The 22,118-nt window shown below is 45.0% G+C and overlaps 2 protein-coding genes across 4 annotated transcripts; both read right to left on the bottom strand.

The window, feature by feature from the left end:
- Positions 1–439: 439 nt before the first annotated feature.
- Positions 440–10,927, bottom strand: LOC122376705 (serine-aspartate repeat-containing protein C-like). 3 transcript variants are annotated; one of them, XM_043356620.1, is made up of 3 exons: positions 10,775–10,927; positions 1,586–1,718; positions 440–1,259 (listed from the first exon to the last, which is right to left on the bottom strand). In XM_043356620.1, exons 2-3 carry the CDS (start codon positions 1,589–1,591, stop codon positions 642–644), a joined length of 624 nt encoding a protein of 207 aa, XP_043212555.1. In that variant the 5' UTR covers positions 1,592–1,718; positions 10,775–10,927; the 3' UTR covers positions 440–641. The 3 variants fall into 3 exon arrangements, with proteins under 3 accessions (XP_043212555.1, XP_043212553.1, XP_043212554.1); XM_043356618.1 differs by having other exon boundaries at positions 1,586–1,713; positions 10,775–10,884; XM_043356619.1 differs by lacking the exon at positions 10,775–10,927 and adding an exon at positions 9,987–10,178.
- A 5,122-nt stretch (positions 10,928–16,049) lies between these two features.
- On the bottom strand, positions 16,050–16,949 carry LOC122376706 (sodium/potassium/calcium exchanger 1-like). Its single transcript, XM_043356621.1, has 2 exons — positions 16,840–16,949; positions 16,050–16,543 (listed from the first exon to the last, which is right to left on the bottom strand). The coding sequence occupies exons 1-2, from the start codon at positions 16,843–16,845 to the stop codon at positions 16,124–16,126; spliced, it is 426 nt and encodes a 141-aa protein (XP_043212556.1). The 5' UTR covers positions 16,846–16,949; the 3' UTR covers positions 16,050–16,123.
- Between the last annotated feature and the right edge of the window lie 5,169 nt (positions 16,950–22,118).

Below are 22,118 nucleotides of genomic sequence, written 5' to 3'. Positions count from 1 at the left end.
TAAGAATTTGAAAATTGGATTTAACAGATAGCACCGAAATCAGTGTTTGTGTTAGTCGTGTTTAGGACGAGTGAGCTCATCATATCCAGTAAGCACATGAATTCCAGAGTTTTGCATCACAATCAATCGACAAATATTGGAAACGCTTTTGAGACAATAAAATGCAGCCATGACAGAATGAGGTACCTGTCTCGGAGGTCACTTAGTTTACACGCTTCCACTAGGAGCGGGTGAAAACTAAACCCTTTCATAATAATGAAATATTTCGCAATACATATAAAACGATATAGTTTCATATGTCCATTGAAAGGAAAAACGCTACATAATAAATAAACCAATGATATGCAACCCAGTGTAATAAAGAAATAAGGTGCACTGGTCGGCTCTGAACAGGTAATGAGTAATACACCATGCTACTCGAAACTTTTGGAGGTAGAAATTTTATGAGAATCGTGTATTTGACAGTAAATGTGACATACAAATGCATTTAAATAATAAAAAATAAAATATTGCTGTGACACACAGATTAAGCGATCACACCTGAGCCATGCGACACAAAACACCACTGACGATACAACTCGCAGATACTGTGAAGATGGCAGTAGACACCGTGCACACAATGATAAAACCGGCTAAAATGTCTACTTGTTTCCATAGCTCTGCTTCCTCGAATAGCCAGGGGTTCGCTTGCTACCGATCGGACGGTAGGCATAGACAGGAACGTAGCCGTATCGGGGTGTTTTCGAAAGACGACCGGCAAATCCACTGACTTCATTAGGGTCTGCTTCGCCAGCTTCGTCCTCAGAGTCGTCCTCAGAGTCATCATCAGAGTCATCATCAGAGCTATCAGCCGAGTCATCACCCGACTCATCGGAGTCCGAGTCCGAGTCATCATCAGAGTCTGACTCGCCATCGGAGTCACTGATCTGTTCACCGTAGTGGGAAGGGGGAGGGTACTTTGCCTCGCCCTCGAACGTCACCTCGGCCTTGAAGCCATCCTCGTGATCTGCCAGGTACCGCACCGTCTGCACGCGTCCGTCCGGCAGCGCCACGCGGTAGGTGCCCTCCTGGTCACCCTCCTCGTTGCCCCTCTGCTCCTGTTGGAAGTGGGTGGCGCCGTGGCTCACGCCGTAGGCGAAGCTGTGGGTTTTGTAGCGCTCGGCGTTGTCCCTCGGTCGGACGTGCAGCGCTCTGGTGCCGGCAGAGACGACAGTGAAGAGACAAGCGACGACTAGCAACACGACCAGCAACAGGAACGGCTGTGGGACACACCGCGGGCGGCAGTGAGGCGTGGAGAAATACTACCTCTTGTCGCACTTTATGATAAACAACGCGCAGCTCCAACGGATATGTAAATGGTTCATATTTTGTTAGGCTCGAGTGGTGATAGCCTGATCGTATTTGAACGATTTTTCAGTATTCTAATTGTAAAACTAGATAAACAAACACTCATGTTTGCGATTCAGTTTCATCAAAAAATCTTATTTTTATTCCATAAATAAATGCGCAATTGCACTCAATTACGATCACTAAAATTGTTTGATTATGTGGAGTGATATTGTAAGAATGGCACAGAATTGCCTACCTTCATGTTTCTCAGTTGGTGTATCCCCTCCGCAGTCCGATGTATACTGCCACCATGCTCTATCAGAGTTCTCTATAAGTACCCTCCGGCTGGTCTCGGAGAGCCTTGGCCAAATACCGGGATGCAGACTGTCCTGCCGACGGCCGGGGGCGGGCGGGGTAGCACAGCGCGCTGATTAAAATCGGGGGAGTTACATCAGCCGTCGTTACTCTGTCTGGGACAGAGGGTCACTCCATCTGGCGACCGTCGGCCGACCCTCTGCCAAGGACTGCTCCCATTGTTCCCGAGATTCCCATGCGGTCCGACTGTTCATTATGCTGATTCAATGAATTGTAAACTAATCGATCTAAATACGTCCACGATAGTCATACAATTGTCTTTCGTGAAATTGAAGGCAGAGGTTGTATGTGTAGTAACTGCTAGCTACGTAATAATAATGTGAAGCTGTAAATGTGCCTGAATCATGGTGACATTTATGCAACAAGTGTAAATACTAAATAGTAAACATTGAATTTTTAAACGATATCTTTTATTATGCGTCCACGCTTGAACACAACTAGAGATGTCAGTCGGATACCAGCTTTATGCTGATACCGAGTTGGTATTTGGTATTTCAATCCTAATTTGTTTGGTATTTTGTTGCTATTGCTACCTCACTAACGTGTAAGAGGCTGTGACATTGGCAAAAAGTTGGTATTTCCCTCATATTCCCAAGTTGGTTCGATTTCGGTATTTTCCCATGGTTTTGGTTGGTATTTGGTTTGGCTTCGGTAATTCGAATTATGTAACTGACATCACTAAACAGTAAAAGCAAACGCCCTTTGCAATTAAATCAAATACCTGGAATCACCTCTCCGCATTTTTTTATGCATTCAAATACAAGAACTGTTGCAAGCATCAATACATCAGAAAATACCACACATACTACGCCTAGCACATCAAGACACTGTTGTAAAACAATGCTACGTGACTGCAAAACTCAGAAATTTCTAAAAGCTTCAAGCACCAAGATGGTTTTTGAGTTAACTACGAAAAATATGAGAAGGCGTAATTCTTCCCGTTCTGCGAATTGTAACTCTTAATTCACTAACTGCTTCAGCTTTTCACACATAACTTTGCGTAAGGGCATAACTATATGACCGGCGTAGCGCCGGCGCCATAGTCTCCCCAGACAGAGCTATAGGCTCAGGAAGGTCAACGCCAGTCCGGTGATAAATTTCCCAGAATTGGGTTACCTCCCGCCCGCTCTAGGAAGTGCATCTTGTCCGGTGTCCGTAACCTTGAGACATGACCCACGGGGGGAGGATTGGGGACAATGGAAGGCGCGGCTTGGGGGTGTGTCTCTGTCCCTCCGTCTACGAGTTTTGATTAACTTATGATATTGTCCTTCGACTGATTTGGTGATTATGCCATCATGTCACGGCGCATATGCGCACAATTAGAGAAGTCTTGAAGGTGAGGCTATCCCAGCCAGCCATCCCAAATGGGGCCTACATGGGCTAGAAGTGGGGAATCTGGGCTAGTGAATTTACAGGCTCTTAGAGAATGAGAGTAAGGATAAACCTAACAGTATAGACTGAATGATAAACCTACACGGATGCATATTTCAACAACGTATGCGCCCAAAACATCTCACAGTAGTCCAAATAGTCACTTCAAGAAAGCATTCTAGCTTTCATCCCACTATCAAGTCATTAATTAATCATCCAATTATCTCTAGAAATTATCTCTGGACAAGACACAAAGGATTTAGGTAGCATCCAATTCGGCTCATCCTCAGGACCATTTCCATTCTTCACTTCCTTATTCCGTGCTGCCAATTAACTCGTTAAACGCCCCCAGCCGATACCCCGAGAGCCGATGGGTGCTAGGCAGCAAACGAAAGAACGCGACGAGACGCTTCGAATGAGTGCTTGAAAGTTGAGTTTTGAGGTCACAACTCGGGTCCGGGACTGGTCAAACACCTGAAATTGGGCTTTCAGTACCATATACTTCAGCACCTCGCACTGGGCGTCTCTCGTCATAAACTCTGTCAAGATTGTGCAAAATGGCCTTCATATAATTGCTACATTTGCGTTAGATCCATGTAAGGGTCAATGAAGTCAGGGTCAAGGTCAGGTCAATCCGGAAAGAAGATGTCCCTGAAAATCAAAATTAACATTCGCAGCATATAGCATATTTTAATGGGTACTTTTAGGCGTTTAGCACGATGATGACATTTATGTAATATACGAGTACCTGTTTCGTCGAACTAAAAGATCGATTAAAGAAATGCATGCATGATGTTCGTAAAGTAGTCCCAAGAAATAGCCATGATTCAGTTCAAGGTTTTGTAAAATGTGGAACTATAATCAAAAATCGAAGATAGCTATTTTGTTGCTCATGGTATTGCTCATGGTACCTATTGGTCATCACTGAAAGAAAAAAATACCACCCTAGTTAGTTTTTGGGTGGTGGTCATATTTTGAACAGCCTTTTACTTATGGTAAACCAGTTTACGATCCAAATACTAGGCCCAATATCAAAGGAATACTATGCAACTACCAATGCTCATCAAAATACCATGGTCTTAGTACGGTAATATTTTTTCATCATACTACCTTGAAACTAAAGCATAACTAATAAGAAACCAAAGCTCTACTAACGCTAGTATTATCCTGGTACCGCCTACTAAGAAAAATACCACCCTAGTTAGTTTTCGAGTGGTGGTCATATTTTGAACAGCCTCTTACCTATGGTAAACTAACTTACGACCCAAATACTAGGCCTAATATGAATGTAAAACCATGTGAATACCAATGCCAGTAAAAATTACCATGGTATTAACACGGTAACTATATGTCGTCATACCATGCCCAAAAACCCACGTGATACTAGCACGAAACTAGGACTTTACTATCGTTAGCTACTCCCTGGTAATGCTTACTAATGACTTATCATGGTAAAACCATCCTTTTGTCATCTGGATACCAGCTTTGCTTTGCTGGCCAACCATCGTAAAACAATAGTTTACTATGTGACATTTATTGTGATATTACCAGTCGGTTAACAGGATCTTACTAGTCATCAACCAGCATGCTTCATATGCTGTGCTTTAGCCTATCCATGCCAAATTTGTTTATCATTACGACAGCCACTTACTGATGCACAACAGCATGCATGACAGTATCTACCTAGCAGTCGACAAAGCAGCTCTTCACTTTTCCAAAGCATCTACCTAGTAACCTACATGAAATATTTCACACATAAAAAGCATTTGGCCACAAACAAAGTTACGTCTGCACATAACCAAACAACGCGCATGAACAACAATTATTACAGTTCACTTTATCATCACAATGCAATCGGTCTCTTTTCACACAATCGTTGAATGTCGCCCTTCCAGCGATTTATCACGCAACACCTTCTCCAAGGGCATTGGTAGCCATATACCGAAGGTTCGAACTTCGAAAGCCAGCTCTGGAAAAGAGCATGCAGGCATTGATATAAGATAAACCAATGGAAAGATTGATTGTGTGTGCTGCAGTGACACTCTATCTCCTACCCCTCCCACCTTGACTCGCAGTGTCCCGTGACCTAGCTCCCAGTTTGATGAAACAAGGATTTAAGATAAGTTGTTTTAAAAAAATGGCAGCATCTAATAGAACAGGGGATTTGTAGGGTGAGGAATTTAGCAAATTTGGGACATTAGGCCAGAGGCTGGTTCAGGTAAAATGCCCTATAATGAATTAATTGCCATGAGGTGCAGTGTTGAGTGTTGGCAATAATTCAAAAATTCTACTCTTAACCAGCGCCCCACTGGGGTATGTTCTGTAACGCACTCCACTGGGGGAGGCGGGGGCTATTTATAGAACCCCCCCCCCCGCTCCAACTCCGAAACTACTGGGCCGATTGTCAAAACTGAAACGGCGTCTGATAGCCCTGGAAAAACTGTCGAGCAAAACCTAATTTTATTGACCTCGAGATCACCGTTGACGTCACAGGTCAGATCAAAATAAAAATTAGCAACGTTTTGGCTTGTTAACCCTCCCCCGTATAGGGGGGGGGGTCGAACGGACTCCCCCTCGGTTTTTCGCGAATACCTCGCGTAAAAAGCGGCCGACCGCAACGAAGCTTTCAGTACCCTCGAGTTATAATCAATTTTACACCTACCCTAAAAAATGTAATGGCCCTGACTAATGACCTTTGACCTGTGACCTACTTTTCGAGACCATGTTTGGCTGTAATCGCGATTCGGCGTATGTCGGCTCGAATTAGCCGTGTGTTTGCAGTTTTTCGTGGTTTCAAGCGTTCAAAATGTAATATGATGTTGCCCCCATGAATAGGGGTGGGTGTCAAGGTCACCTGAAGGTCAGGTCAGGTCATTGAACTTTGATGACCTCGGTTCACTTTTTCGAGTTTTACATGCTTCCAGGCTAGCTTTTGGAGCTGAATTCGAATTTAGTAACCATATGAACTTTTGCGAAGTAGTTTTGGTGTCTTCGTAACATGTTACGACGCTGTCTGAGGCGGTTGACACCTAGGTACTACGAATACTCGGCAGGACCCCTACTGGTTGACCTGACCTGACCTGATCTGACCTGGCCTAAATGCATGAAGACATCATCTGTGATCAAAACTAACATGATATTCGTGATCAGCACCCGGAAAAAACCCATAGGTAGCAGCCACACTTACCGACATTCTAACAGGTTCCGATTTTCCCGACTTTTTGGAGATTGACCTGACCTGGAAGGCCAACCAACCGTATGTCGGCTCGCATTTGCCGCGCGTTTGCAGTCCTTTCGTGGTTTCAAGCGTTCAAACATGGGATATGATGCTGCTCCCATGCATTAGGGTGGATGTCAAGGTCACCAGAAGGTCAGGTCAGTTCATTGACCTTTGATGACCTCGGTTTACTTTTTCGAGTTTTATCAGCATCTTTCTAGGCTAGTTTTTTTAGCTGATTTCGAATTTAACAACCATATATGAACATTTCCGAAGTAGTTTTGGTGCCTTCGTAACATGTTACGAAGCTGTCAGAGGCGGTTGCCACCTAGTGCACCTACTACGAATACCCGGCAAAACCCTTACTGGTTGACCTGACCTGACCTGACCCGACCTGGCCTAAATGCATGAAGACATCATCTATGATCATAGCTAACATGATATTCGTGATCAGTTCCCTAAAAAACCCAATAGCAGCCACGTTTTACGACGTTCTAACAGGTCCCAGTTTTCCCCACTTTTGGGTCATTGACCTGACCTGGAAGGTCAACCGATGACCTAGGACCGACGACCTAGGATAAAATTGGGTACCATCGGCTTTCTCTCGTCACGGGCAGCACGCTCGTTTTTTTCCGCGAAGCTCTAGCTCAATCAGGGGCGAAACGGCAAGGAGGGGGTTCAACGGACCCCCCCTTAAACGTTCGTGGCTGGAAAAACACCAATACGGGCGAGGGTTAACCCCCACCCTACTGTGGGGAGGGCTATTCATAGCCCCTCTCGTGTTTACGCAATATCTTTAAAACCGCTGGACGTATCAAAACAAAGCTTTTAGGACCTTCGGCTGCATCAATTTATTTGACACCTTGTGCACTAATAAAATTTTCGTAGCTACTATAGATCGGCCGGAAATGACGCCAGAGTGACATCATGTTCGGCCGATTTTGATGCAAAGCATTGAACAACGGTAATCGCTCTCAAGATCTGAGTTTTAACCCGGCAAGCGGTGGGCCTCCCGGCTACCTTCCGCGCGGTGGGAGGGGGGGATTTTTGACCCCCCCCCCCCCCGAATCTCCGAAGCTACTATGACGGATCGGTAAAATTTAAATGGCGTTCGATAGCCTTGTTAAATTTGTCGAGGGAACTTCAATTTCATTGACCTCGGGGTCACCGATGACATCACAGGCCAAGTCAAAGATAAAATGTTTCACCGTTCACGGGTCTTTTAAGGAATGCGCTGCAACATCGAGTAAAGGGCATTTTGTCAAAAATCAGCGATAGGGCGTGAGTTGCCTATTATACGAGCATATGTTGCTATTGGAGGTCACTGATAATACCAGGTCCGATCACCAAGGGTCAGCACATGAACCTATCTTTACTAAGTAGGGTTGTGCGATGCATGTTTTATGGCCAATTTTTCATATTCGCCTCAATGGTGTTGGTTATAAGACCATCAGGGACGGTTTTTTGGTCACTTTCTGGTGGAGGTCAGGTCAATGTCAGGTCAAAAAGGTCAAATTTCAGGTCAAAGTTGATAGTTTCGCATAAAATTGGTATTGATTCGATGCCACTCGTCACGGCGAGTCTAATGGTGGTCTTTGTTTTGCGCTTTGTGGTCTAGAATTGCCAAAATCGAGTTTGAAAATTTGACGTCATTAATTTTGAACAGTTTTGCTATTGGAGGTCACTGATAATACCAGGTCCGATCACCAAGGGTCAGCACATGAACCTATCTTTACTAAGTAGGGTTGTGCGATGCATGTTTTATGGCCAATGTTTCATATTCGCCTCAATGGTGTTGGTTATAAGACCATCAGGGACGGTTTTTTTGGTCACTTTCTGGTGGAGGTCAGGTCAATGTCAGGTCAAAAAGGTCAAATTTCAGGTCAAAGTTGATAGTTTCGCATAAAATTGGTATTGATTCGATGCCACTCGTCACGGCGAGTCTAATGGTGGTCTTTGTTTTGCGCTTTGTGGTCTAGAATTGCCAAAATCGAGTTTGAAAATTTGACGTCATTAATTTTGAACAGTTTTTTTTTTGTTATAACTTGGCAAAAAGGAGTTATCGATCTAATACTTGGAATGTGAATAGAAGTCCATAGTGGCTATTACATATATTCCGTTTGTTTCGAAAATCGAAAAACTTTTGGGATTTTTTGGCTATTATATCTATTTCTTTTTATTTTTGGGGTCAACTTCAAAAACAAAATCGAGAGAACAGTATAGTAGCCCTGGTAATTCTACACATTTCATGTCTTGAACATTTTTATGCATAATCAAATTTATAGACCTGACAGCTCTTCCCGCGAAGCTTTTTTTTTGGTCGACAATGGCAGAAATGACGTCACTCCGACGTAGCGGCCAACTTATCATAGCCTTTGGAAAAAAAATTTGGTCACAATGTGCAAAAGGGTACTGAAAGTTTGGTGAAGATCGGCGCAGCGGTTCTGGAGATATATCGAAAAAAAACTAAAGATGGATGCAAAAAATGCCCCCCCCCCCCCCACCGCCTTGAGGGTTAAGCTAGATCCTTTTTTGCATGGGTGGACTCTACAGGGCTACCAAACTGATTTCGGACTTTCGAAATGTTGAATATTTTGAAAATTATAAATATAAAAACTCAGAAATTGTATTTTTTATTTTTTTACATATACGTTTCTGAATGAAAAAAAGCAGAATATGACCACGTTTCCATGGGCATCACTGATCCGGATCAGTAAAAATGGATTAGCTAATCCAGTATAGTTAGACAATATATGAAAATGAAAATAAGGGATTAACTGATTATATAAGCCTAATCCACTTGGAATTATATCATGTAACGAAGAGTTCGAGAAATATAATACGATTTAAGTTTGCTGATCCGGATCAGTGATGCCCATGGAAACGGGGTCTATATGTGTTTGAACACATATGCGTTGAATATATGTGAACTTCATCTGACAAACACCTTTTTTGTTGAAAAATGTCAACTTCAAAATTTGACCATTTTTGACCTAAAGTGACCTGACCTGACCTCAGCTATATTCAGCTAAAATGGCCTAAACTGACACATACAACACTGATTTCGATATATATGGCCTACATGAACCATAAAACATGTCTCACGTCACCGATGCACGATATAAAGCTTTCGTGACCTGGGATGAGATGGCCTTGACCTGAAAAATTCGAAGTACAAGTTCGGTACCCTCAGGTTATGTTACGCATATATTCACGAGTGTGCAAACAAAAAATGAGCCTGATCTGATTTGTTGGCCGGCGCCCAGAGTGCCAAGACGCTGATATTTTTACTTTGACCTGACCTGTGACGTCATCGATGACCTCGAGGTCAATGACATTAGGCTTCGCTCAACAATATTTCCAGGGCTACCAGGGGCCGTTTGAATTTTGACAATCGGCCCAGTAGTTTCGGAGTTAGGAGCCCCCCCCCCCCCCACTGTAACGTGCTGTAACGTGCTGTGGGGCGCGTTAGAGCACATACCCCAGTGAGGCGTGGGTTAACAAATAAAAAAACACGTTGATTTCCGACGCTGGGAAATGCCCGCAATGATACCCACCCCACCACCCTCCCCCTACCCGGTCCAACAGGGTCTCAAGGAAATTCAACAACATGAACCGAAACAAAGGCTGCGATCTTTGCTGGAAATGGCACTCGTGAGATAAGTATTATTATGCTGAAGATACAACGACTTACTTGTTATTTCCGAGTATCCTCCACCGTCAGCTACGCTAACCACCCACACAATCACCGTTCAAATATTTAAAACCACGGAGCACCTTCACAACGCCGGCGCGCGGCCGGAACTGACATGGCGGCGCCGCTGCAGCTGCAGAGTCAGACGCACGTGGATTGTTAGTAAGGGTGTAGTGTTGTCATGGTGTTGCCATGGTATACCTTACCATAGCAGCAGAAGCACACCCAGGGAACTGTTGCAAGAAATTTCTGGCCTTTCGTCCATAAAACTATTAATTGCTCAGGGTCTCAGCTAGTCCTTGGATGACGCTCCTTCCAACATATCAAAAATTGGCAAACACCTCTATGGAAAGGAGGAGACTTGATCGCCGAATTCACCTGCTGGATCCGCCCGTGGAAAGGTTGATTTTACTATGGTAGGGAATATTAGCTTACGAGGGTATCTACTAGCCTCAGGTGGTTACCACCTTGTAAACTGGGGTACAAAACCACCCCTGATAAACGTAACCATGGTAATATCAACATGTCAAGGCAGGATAGTATTCAGCACCATAGTAGGCTGGTAGTAATATGATGGTAGGCTGATGGTAAAATTTACCAAAGCTAGTAACTTAGTAAATTGATGGTAAAAACTTTTTTCAGTGATACACAATTAATTCTGACCGAACCCTACATATAATCAAGCGATGTCTGCAACTTCAACAATTCGAAGGTAGCACCTGAGTGTATGTAAGAAAGTTGCAAAAGCCAAGGCGGCACAAAACGGAGGCATGGCGAATAGGACCCACCTGTAAATAATGCTGGCTGGGTAATGTGTAGCTCCAAACTCTGACAATATTGATATTACCGGCCTGGAGACTCACGCACACGACCCTGCAGCGACCTCTGCCAGCCAGGGAATACATTCAGCGAGCGTGACCCGGGCGGTCCCGGCCTCAGGCGTTTTACGGGTCACCGCGCGGTGCAGAAGCGGAGTCAGGTGGCAGGCATTGGGAGGTGCGTCAGCAGGCACAGCCATCGCGATATAATATTGTAACCGGCATGGATAGCAAGACAAGATAGTTATACATATAGTTGGTAAATTTTAGATATTTCTACATGCCTATCGTTCTTCAGATCCATGAGAGATATTTAACTTTCGGGGCTGCATGCTTTTGTAAAGGTGATTCGAATTGACATGCAGTAATTGACAGGTTTGGAGTCCATAAAACTTCGTCGTTTTCAATGTCCACGAGCCTTCATCACTCACTGAGCTGTGAGGCTTGACTGTCCGAACCACCCATAACCCACGCGGGGCTGGGGGGGGTAAATTTTACCCCCCTCGCGAATTTTTGCGATATCTCAAAAACGGCGGCGCACAGCGCTGCCAAACTTTCAGTACCTTTTCTTACATCAATTTGACACGTTCCCTGAAAATTTGAGCGAAATCCGTCGGAAAATTTTTGAGAAATTGACGTTTTAGTGACGTCATGTTCGCCATTTTCGCCTCAAAAACGGCAAAAGTTCAAACGCCGCTAACATCTTCATTTTTAATGGAATCAAGACGTAACAAAAAAGGTTATACGTAATTTTACTTTGTCTATAAAATGGTTATCTCGGTTTTTTGACAATTTTGGATTTTGGCCTAAATTTTTTCAAAAAAACTGACTTTTTTTGGGAAAATCATTATAAAATCCAAAATTTTGAGTCTATCGAAAAAACCGGAATATATGTCAGAGAAGTGGTCTATGTGCACCTACATACCAAATTTTAGAAGAATCGGTTCAAAAATGTGGGAGTTATTCAAAATTTTATGACGTCACGACACACAAAATTTTTGAAAAATGACTTTTTTGGAAGTTCTAGACCTCGTACGGAAACAAAAATAGCACCATTCGATTCGCCGTGAAAAACTGCATCAGATAGACACCTTTTTAGGCCTTAACAACCAACTTCAAAATTTGACCTCACTTGACCTGACCTTGACCTGACCTCGACCTGAAATTCATCCAGAGGTGGTCCATATCACTTATTGAGTGTGCCTATTGAATTCTATGAGTAAAATGACCCATAAAACATGTGTCGCACATGCCCTTTTCTATATTTTGTTTTTTGGTGACCTGACCTGACCTGACCTGACCTTGACCTTGACCTCTGAATGATATTGTATGCAACGAATATTGTCTTGGTAGCCTAAGAACACGTTTTGGGCGATCAGTCTCAGCCCATGACTCCATTCTTCGGCAACTACGGTGCAAGGCCGATACTGTAGAAACTTGCAATTTGTACCCTTGACCTGACCTTGACCTTGACCTCAAACTTTAAATAAAGTACATGTTTTTAGTAGTTCGTGATGAGAGCTTTCGATTGGCGTTTGAATTTTCCAAATCGGACCATTAGTTCGGGAGATAACAGGGGGGTAAAATTTACCCCCCCCCCCAGCCCCGCGCGTTCGGCTGGAGACCCCAGCCCCGCGCGGGATAAAGAATACAGTCACTACCCTGACTCCTATGGTGACCTGTCGGTCGGGACTCGGGGCCGGCTTTGTGCTAGAGGGCCGACCTCTCGCTCTCACACAGTTGCGCCGTGGCAGGGGGCGCTGGTCTCGCCGCCTGTGAAGGAGTTTGTGAGTCGAGGCAGCGTGGGTGATGGTGAGAGCTGTTCGTCTGGTGCGTCGAGGACTATCCTCGCATGGAGAGGCATTGCATCTCTCAGCTCTTCGTGGCTAATAGTAAGGCGTTGGTGCCAACTCACATGATTGTTTCTCCTTTTCTCTGCAGTGCAGTATCACATTCGAAGACACTTGTGCGTTTCGGACATTTACATATTGATGTCTTTATTGATGCCACGAAGGTAATTCCATGTCATTGGAATTTGTTGTCAACAACTCTCGACCAAAATGAGTTAGCGGGTCTGGACGATTGTCATTAATAAACTCAGAATGAGCTGCAGAACCGAACATTCAAATGTGAAATCGAATGCAACATGCACAACTCCTTCGTCCAGCTTCCTGACTCGGCCGATTGCGAGCTGACCATAACCTGGGTCCTAACAAATAAGTATCATTTGCTGCGCTTTTTAAAGACCAGCACGCTTTTTATGATCTAGACTAATAGGTGATCCTATAGACAGAAAATATTATCCTTTCAGCAAGGATCTGAATCAACAACGATAACTCCGATGGCTGGTGCTGGCTATGGGGTATTCAACGGGACCCAATCCATTTGATTTGGACTACCTGAAGATGACTTTTGTTTACGTACTGTTTTTTTACAGAGCTTTGTTATATTTTCGTTCGATGAACCTTTACAGGAAACGAAAAGTGCAATCGCAGCTAAGCTAAGACACCGCTCTAGCCCATCAAAGTCCAAAGTATCCCACTAACGACATGCTTTCTTATGCATGAAGGAGATTTAGGGGCACTATAAGAAGCGGCAGGTCACTCATGGAGGCTTTGTCAAGGAAAAAACTACTCAAAAAGTGGTGTTACGTAACCAACAATGCGTCTCAATCAGCTTACTCCGACTGCAGTGTCGATGCAGAGTGGTAAAGTAAGTGCGTATTTCTTGACGAAAGGCACTTTACTCTCACCGCCGAGGGGGTGCCGCCCTCCCCCCCCCCCCCCGTAGGATTTTTTTTTCGCGATGGCTCCGAACACGCCGGCAATAGAGAACTGAAATTTGGCATATCTGACCTTTGATTCAAGCCTGATCTTGTGACACCAGAACATTTTCAGGTCAGGTCAGGTCACTGACCGTCACTGGTCAGGTTGCGTCATAAGTAACCTCTGCACAGTCCTCAGATGTCACAATTTTGCAACGCCCTTGGCAGTGCCAGAGGAACTTTCACGGGAAGATGAAACTTGCAGGACGTTGTATCCTCCAGAGGTCTCACAATTTGTATATCTCGGATTTTTTTCTAACCCGGCACCGCCTGGGCTATTTCCGTACCCACGACAGCCTGGGGGGGGGGGGGGGGTCGGATCCGACCCCCCTGTTATCTCGAGAACCAATGGTCGTATCGAGCCCCGCGAGGCGGCGTTCGAAAGGTCTCTACGAGACCTTCCCAAAGCACTCTTAAGATTTTAAGATTGAGGTCAACTTTCGGGTCAAGGTCAGGTCAAAGGTCAAATTCAGGGGTTTTGCATGAATCGGCTTACGGACAGCGGAATCGATAGCTGCTGCTCGAAACTCACCAAAAATGACCTCAAAGGCCTAGTGAAGGTACCATGTGCGTATAGGGGTCATACTAAGCACGGGTCAAGGTCAGGTCAGGTCACGAAAGGTCACGGTTTTCACTTTCTGCTACATGGGCGTGCGACACATGTTTTATGGCTTATTTTTCACGCCGAATCCGATGGTAATGGTTATATGTGACCCCAAGTCACTGTGCTGGTGATAAGTGCGCATTGAAAGCATAAAAAATCGTTTATACTATAGGTACATAACTAAACGAGGGCTAAGAAAAAAAGTCAATTTTTCAACTTTTTATTTTTGACATAAAAATGCACTTTTCTAGACGAACTTTGTCCCAGGAATCTAGCGGTGCCATTTGTTTTCACATGCGATGTTCAGAAGTGCCTCTAATTCACGAAAATGCTTATGACGTCACCATGCCCATGCATGTTGGAGCTATTTCTTACAATTTGGGGGTAAAAAATCAAGATAGAAAGTTGAAATTTGGGGCATCTAATGTTCTAATAGAGCTCTACAACATTTATTCCGTTTTTTTTTTTAAATTCCCGTAATTTTGGATTTTATTAGCTGTTTTCAAAAAAATATACTTTTTTGAATTTTTAGGGGTGAAAAACGCATATTATGGAAAATCCGAGATAGCCATTTTAAATAACTCGTTGAGCTGCGTCTTTTCATGTCCTTAATTTGCAATTTGCTTCAAACCCTGAGTTTTGGCGATTTTTTAAACATTTACCACTTTTTGACTAAAAACGCCATTCAGTTACATCACTAAAATCGATATATCTAAAAAAAAAAATGATTTTTTTTCTTAAAAATTGCACAGGAGACGTCAAATTGATGGGGGAGAAGGTATGCCAAGTTTCAAGTAGATAGCGAAAGTGGTTCATGAGTTATTCAAGAAAAACGGAGGGGGGGGGTTCGGATCCGACCCCCCCCCCCCCAAGCGGTCGCGGGCTAAAGGTCACATGCAGTCAGGTCGGTCACGTGACATGACCATTATAAGTCAACGGGGAAAATGAAAACTGCTATTTTGGCGATGGGAACGATCTCAAACTACCTCAAGCACACGGAAGCCTGAATGCACTCCTTGCAAGGTTAGATGCTTCACGTTTGAATATGACGTCATTGATGATGTCACTAAGGTCATAAGAGTTTTCTTCAATAACTCCCGATCAAATTGAGCTAGCGAGTCGGGAAGGCCACTAATGGACTCAGGAAGACCTGCCGAATCGCATGATATGCGATATGACCTCCTTCGACCAACTTTGCGACCTGGGGGCTCTGACCTGACCATGACCCGAGGTCAACACTTAAAGTTGACCTAACCAGAACAAAAAGTATACCATTCGACGCGCCTCAGCGAGGCGAACACGCTGATGCCAAAATGGCGGCTCTGCGGCCGTTTTTGCGAAGTTATTTATCAAAAACCGAACCCGTACCTTGGGCCCCTTGACCTGACCTCAGAGGTCATGGTTGATCTGAGACCTTAAAGTCAGGTACCAATCGCTGAGTCTCGCAACGGCGCACACGCCCGTTTTTTTTTTTCCACGAGGCTCTAGCTCCATCAGGGGTGAGACGGCGAGAGGGGTCGTATGTACCCCCCCCCCCTCTCCTCGGCCGGCGCGTATGTAGAAAACCAATAGGTTCGGCGAGGATTCATGCTTTCCTAAAATGAATGATGCGCAAGACCCAATTTAGGTTGTCATTAAAGGCGGCTCAATAAGTTTTTGTGTTAGCAGGATAGGAGGCATAACAAGCAAGTACTTTTGGTCAACTCCAATATGTTTCCCATTAGGAACTGATTATGAGGCGGTGATTACTAGTTCCGTGAAGTCGGTCCGGTCGGCAGACATAACGTAACCACTGCTCAGAAGCGCATTACAGATAAGACATTCAAGACTATATTTTGATCAATATGTAAAACAGAGTTAACAAGCACTTTACGACACACAAGTATTGTGACTAGTTGTACACGGGCCGGTAGGCATAGATAGGAATCAGCTCCTCTTCCTCTCCCTCCTCCTCCTGCTCCTGCTCCTCCTCCTGCTCCTGCTCCTGCTCCTCCTCCTGCTCGTAGGAGTCCTGCTCGGGGTACTGGGCCTCGCCCTCGTAGCTGACCTCGGCCGTGTAGCCGGTCTCGTCGCCGGCCGAGTAGCGGACCGTCTGCACACGGCCGTCGGGCAGGTTGACGGCGTACTCGCCCTCCACGTCACCCTCCTCGTCGCCCTGCTCGCTCTGAGAGAACACGGTGTCGTCGTCCTTGACGGCGTAGCTGAACTCGTAGGGTGTGTGTTCGACGTCCTGGTGCTCCTGCTCGTCTCCGTACTGGCCCAGATCGCTGGCCGAAGCCGCCGCCACCAGGGCAAACAGGACAAACAGAACCTGAGAAAACGGACAACCGATTTCGATATGTGACTGTGCTGTATACATTATCGTACAAGGGGTTTGTGAATATGTGGTCATGCAAGGAAATAATTAAACTCACACTGTTATAAGTTTCACATTGCAAGAAATCAAGCGATCATTGCGCATGAAAAAAGTTAGGAACAGTTGTTGTAAGCTGTGATCAGTTTGCTCCCTACTACCTACTACCTAGCTTACCTTATCCATATTTAGTTTAAACCAGAAATCCAATGCTAGCAAATATAATTTACAAGATCCAATCATTTTTGTCATACCTTCATGATTATATCTGGATAGCTGATGCCGGACCGTTTGTAAAAGGTGTGCTACTCGAGCTGTGCCTCCAAGAGAACTGATGCCCTGAATTCCATCTCGGATGTCTTTATATCTGGCTACTGCCTTGGACTTTGGTGTAGTAGTGTTCACACATTTCGTCTCAAACTGGTTTGTGACACGGGACTTTGCGTAACGCGCCTCCATTTGACCTTATCCCTGTGTCTGCCCGACTGGACAGTGGACAGGTGTCACCGTGTTGTCGCGCCCTCCGGAGAGGCGGGTCATAATGTGCTCCTCTTAGGGGGGCTTCAGTGACCCCCCCCTCTCTTATCGGGTTTGTATGTTGTATATTTCACAGGTCGAGGTGCTGGCCGTTACACATAGGTCGATGATCACTGCATATGCTATGGCGTCATTTATAATAAAAACGAGATATATTGATGGTTGATGCTCCGAATCTATAGCCTGACGGCTGACCTATATGAAACAGATACCTGCGCAAAGGGTTTGATGCTATCCTGTAAGAAGCTCAGAAATCTACCTATTTCTAAGAAGCCACCAAAAACTATGATGGCGCTAAGAGCTTTTGGTGCAGAGCGCAAGCGAATGTCAATAATTTAGTTACCGCAGCTGTTCAGTATCGGTAGACATGTTTATAAAATCTGATGGCCAATAGTTGCAAAACAAAATGATAATTAAAATCTAATTCTAAATCTTGTTTGTATTTTAGACGTTTCGACAACAATGTGCCATCGTCAGTAAATGAGACAAAATATCCTTCAGTCACAAATCACATTGAAAACAACAGGCGTTATACTGGTGTTATTTTATAACGTAATTTGTGACTTTAGGTATATTTTGTCTCATTTACTGACGATGGCACATTGTTGTCGAAACGTCTAAAATACCAAAAAGATTTAGATTTTAACTGTCATTTCGTATTGCAACTATTGGCCATAAGATTTTATAAAGTTACCGCAGTGCTGAATGTCGCCGATGTGTCACACCCCTGTCCGTCTGACCTGCCCCGACGTTTGCCGGAACCTCAAGGATCATTTCAAGGTGGTCAAAGCACCATCATCGGTGCACTCAGTGTATGCGCTTTAGCCGCCCTTGGAAACGTCAACGTTATGTATGTGCCCAGCCAATAACAGAAGAGAGCCCGTTTTCCCACACTATTTATGAATGCCAAGCGCGTGTTGTAAGTACCTCCATGTATCTTTGTAATGCGCGCAAATGTGCCGTGCTTTTTTGTCACGGCAAGGAAGTAGGTAACGTCCCCACTGGCAGCATGGCAATAAACACTTTTCAACGACGACAAAAACAATAAGTATGTGCTGTTTTATCGAGGTCAGTCACTAAAACGCAGGCCCTACCACTTTAATTGCCTCAGCTCAGTATTGTTGGCGAGGAGCGAACCCATGGGCTGTTACGCAATGCGTAACGCATGTCTACTCTTAGAGGCCAAGCGCCGATCACGTGTACGGGGGGAGGGGTAGAGGTGGGAGGGGAGGACGCGGCACCAGCTGGACTGGCGGGACGACCACGGTCACGCAGATAGCATTTCTGTGTGACCTGTCACGCCCGGCGCCGGGGCGAATATTGCCTCACCGGGCGACCTGTGTTTGTCTTTCGTCACCTGCGGTTGACATTGGAGGTAGGTCGCATACCAGGAGCAAAAAATGTGATTAGGATAATAAAACAATGTTAACAGAAAGCATGTTTTTATGAACGTGGGTATACGTTTATGTCACACTTCAATTTTCCGCCCGTCAGTCGATGCTGATAATTTCAGTGAATCCTATCTACGCCTACGAAACGCTACTCTTTACTTGGAAGATGGACTGGGGCTTCAGCTCTCAGTGAGCGGCTTCCTTAGATGTTTTCCAGTGGTTATTGACCTATGGCAGAACCGATCAGGATAGGTTGCAAAGAAACCTTCGGTACGGATGGCCGAGGTGATGGCTTTTCTGAAACTAATATGCCATCGGACATTCAGAGCCAGATGCAAATAGGAGGACGTTCACATCGTTTGATTGCCGGCTCTAAAGAATATCTACAATTTGGAATTTAACCCTCGCCGGACCTATTGGTTTTCTTCATACGCTCCGGCCGAGGGGGGGGGGCGGGTACGACCCCCTCGCCGTTTCACCCCTGGTGGAGCTAGCGCGTCGCAGAAAAAAAACGAGCGTGTGCGCCGTTACGAGACGCAGAGATTGATACCCGATTTCAAAGTCCTAGGTCAACCGGTGCCCTCTGAGGTCAGGTCAAGTGCCCCAAGGTACGGTTCAGTTTTTGGTGAATAACTTCGCAAAAACGACCGAAGAGCCGCGATTTTGGCAGCATTGTGTTCGCCTCGCCCAGGCGCGTCGAATGATATGCTTTTTATTCGGGTCAGGTCAACTTAGGGTGTTGCCCTCAGGTCAAGGTCAGGTCAGCAACCCCAGGTCACGAAGTTTGTCGAAAGAGGTCATGTCGCATAGCGTTCGATTTGGCAGGTCTTCTTGAGTGCATTGGTGGTTTTCCCGACTCGCTAGCTCAATTTGATCAAGAGTTATTGACGAAAAACTAGTATGACCTTGATGACGTCATAAATGACGTCACGCGAGGTCAACATTGCAAAAGTGACGCATCTAACCTTGCAAGGAGTGCATCAAATCACGATTCTGTGTGCTTGAGATAGTTGGAGATCGTTCCCGGCGCCAGAATAGCAGTTTTCATTTTTCCCCATTGACTTATAATGGTGAGGTCACGAAAATAACCTGACCTCATATGACCCTTAGGAAAAATCCGAGATATACGGGTTATGAGACTCATAATGGATACTTGATTCTGCAAGTTTCACTTCCCTGTGACATCTCCTCTGGCAATGAGGGCGTTGCGAAGTTGCGACATCTGAAGACCGTGCAGAGGTTCACTTATGACGTCATAGGTCAGTGACCTGACCTGACCTAAAATTGCGGTTGGTGTCAAAAGATCCGGTTTGAATCAAAGATCAGGTGTGCCAAGTTTTAGCTCTGTATCGCCAGCGTTTTTGGAGCTATCGCGAAAAAAAACCCTATGGGGGGCGGCACCCCCCCCCCCTCGGCCGGCGAGGGTTAAACTGCAATCCAAATGTGAGCCCCAATGCAATAGCCTAATAAAATAATCATTGTTGTCTGTCTTAAATTAATCATTCGCATCTTAACCCTCGCATGTGTAGGGGGGGGGGTCGGATGGACCCCCCCCCATGGTTTTTCGCGAATAACTCGCGTAAAAAGCGGCCGATCGCGACGAAACTTTCAGTACCCTCGCATTGATCAATTTTACACCTACCCTGAAAATTTCATGACCCTGACCCAAATGACCTTTGACCTGTGACCTCTTTTCTGAGACCATGTTTGGCCGGAATCGCGATTTCGCGTATGTCGGCTGGCACTAGCCGCGTGTTTGCAAGCTTTTCGTGGTTTCAAACGTTCAAACATGTGATTTGATGTTACTCCCGTGTGTGTCAAGGTCACCTGAAGGTCAGGTCAGGTCATTGACCTTTGGTGACCTCGGGTGACCTCGGGTCACTTTTTCGAGTTTTACATGTTTCTAGGCTAGTTTTTGGAGCTGAATTCGAATTTAGCAACCATTTGAACATTTACGAAGTAGTTTTGGTGACTTCGTAACATGTTACGAAGCTGTCAGAGGTGGTTGACACGTATTACGAATACCCGTCACGACGCCTACTGGATGACCTGACCTGACCTGACCCGACCTGGTCTAAATGCTTCAAGACATCATCTGTGATCAAAACTAACACGATATTCGTGATCAGCACCCCGAAAAACCCCTTAGCAGCCACACTTTACGACTTTCTAACAGGTCCCGATTTTCCCGACTTTGGGTCATTGACCTGACCTGGAAGGTCAACCAATGACCTAGGACCTGAAAATTGGGTATCATCGGCTTCCTCTCGTCACGGGCAACACGCTCGTTTTTTCCGCGAAGCTCTAGCTCGATCAGGGGCTAAACGGCAAGGGGGGGGGTCCAACCGACCCCCCCCCCCTACACATTAGAAGCTGGCAAACGCCGCACACATGCGAGGGTTAACTGAAGTGGACTGCAGTACGGGTAAAGATGTCATGACTAGTTACTGAGCTTTGGGGCCCACCTGAGTGACGGCGAATCAGGATGCGAAGGCAAAAAAAAGCACCAAAACACAAATATATGTAAAACATCTTCCGCGGTATTCCGTAAAATGTCCTATGCATGTTTTGATTTTATCGACCTGTACAAATGATAGGTAGCTACAGAGTACAGGTACTCACCCGGGCTTACACGAAAATGGCTTGCACATTTGGATGCATATTGCATGGGGTGAATTGAGAACATTCAGGGTTACGAGTGCTATTTGTCTAACATTTAGTCCTTCTTATCTTGACCAATTGGTAGTTGTCATGACCAAATGAGTATCAAGTATCATGAAAAAGACAGATGCATACAGATTGAAGGTGTAAGAAGGTGTGGCACATGACAGGCGAAATCACTGATTTAGCCTTGAGCCTGGTAATCAGGAGCGAGCACTGAAGTTCGACATACCGCAGAGGAAAGGTGGCCCACGAAGAGGATATAGTCGTCATGCGATCTAAAGGAAGTTTATTGTAGTCGTATAGAGTTGTGGAGATCGGTATCGATGTAAAAATGGCGCCAACAAAACCCCGGCATACCAGATATATAAAGCACACTACTCTGAGCCAGTGTGAGGAAAACCTGGCGGTGCTGCCTCATCGTACCATTAAAGCTGTAAAACAATACTGTACCGCGTGTAACAAACTGTCGATCGGCAAGGGCTAACGCAGTGCCGTCACTGATAACAAACTATAATAGTGTATCATAATTTATACAAAAATACAAATTGCAAAGTGCAACTGGTCATTGATAGCTTGAAACGACGTAAGTACAATGCGCACCAGCATAGCCTCAGATTTCATAGGTATTATTGCTTTGCCACCAGGATTTTATGGAAAAAAACATAATTCAATTATAGCTCAAGGAAAGAATGGTATCTTCCCTTGCAGGACGAGACGAATGGAAAAAGAATGCGCAAATGTTTATTTGCGTTTTTGTTTGTAAGGCAAATCTGACTGACAGCAAACCTGTTTTTTCGAATAGACGATATTTTTAATTAAACACAGAAGACGGATGGATATGCATTTTAAAACATCATCTTATCCGACCTCATATCGATTTCGAAGTGAATCAGTAATAGGCCCGTCTCCCATCGCTCATCTTCGTGAAAATGTAGCAGAAT

The sequence above is a fragment of the Amphibalanus amphitrite genome, unplaced genomic scaffold (assembly GCF_019059575.1).
Source record: "Amphibalanus amphitrite isolate SeventyFive unplaced genomic scaffold, NRLGWU_Aamphi_draft 002255F_arrow, whole genome shotgun sequence".
Taxonomy (NCBI): Eukaryota; Metazoa; Arthropoda; class Thecostraca; order Balanomorpha; family Balanidae; genus Amphibalanus; species Amphibalanus amphitrite.
This window is presented reverse-complemented; position numbering and strand designations above follow the sequence as displayed.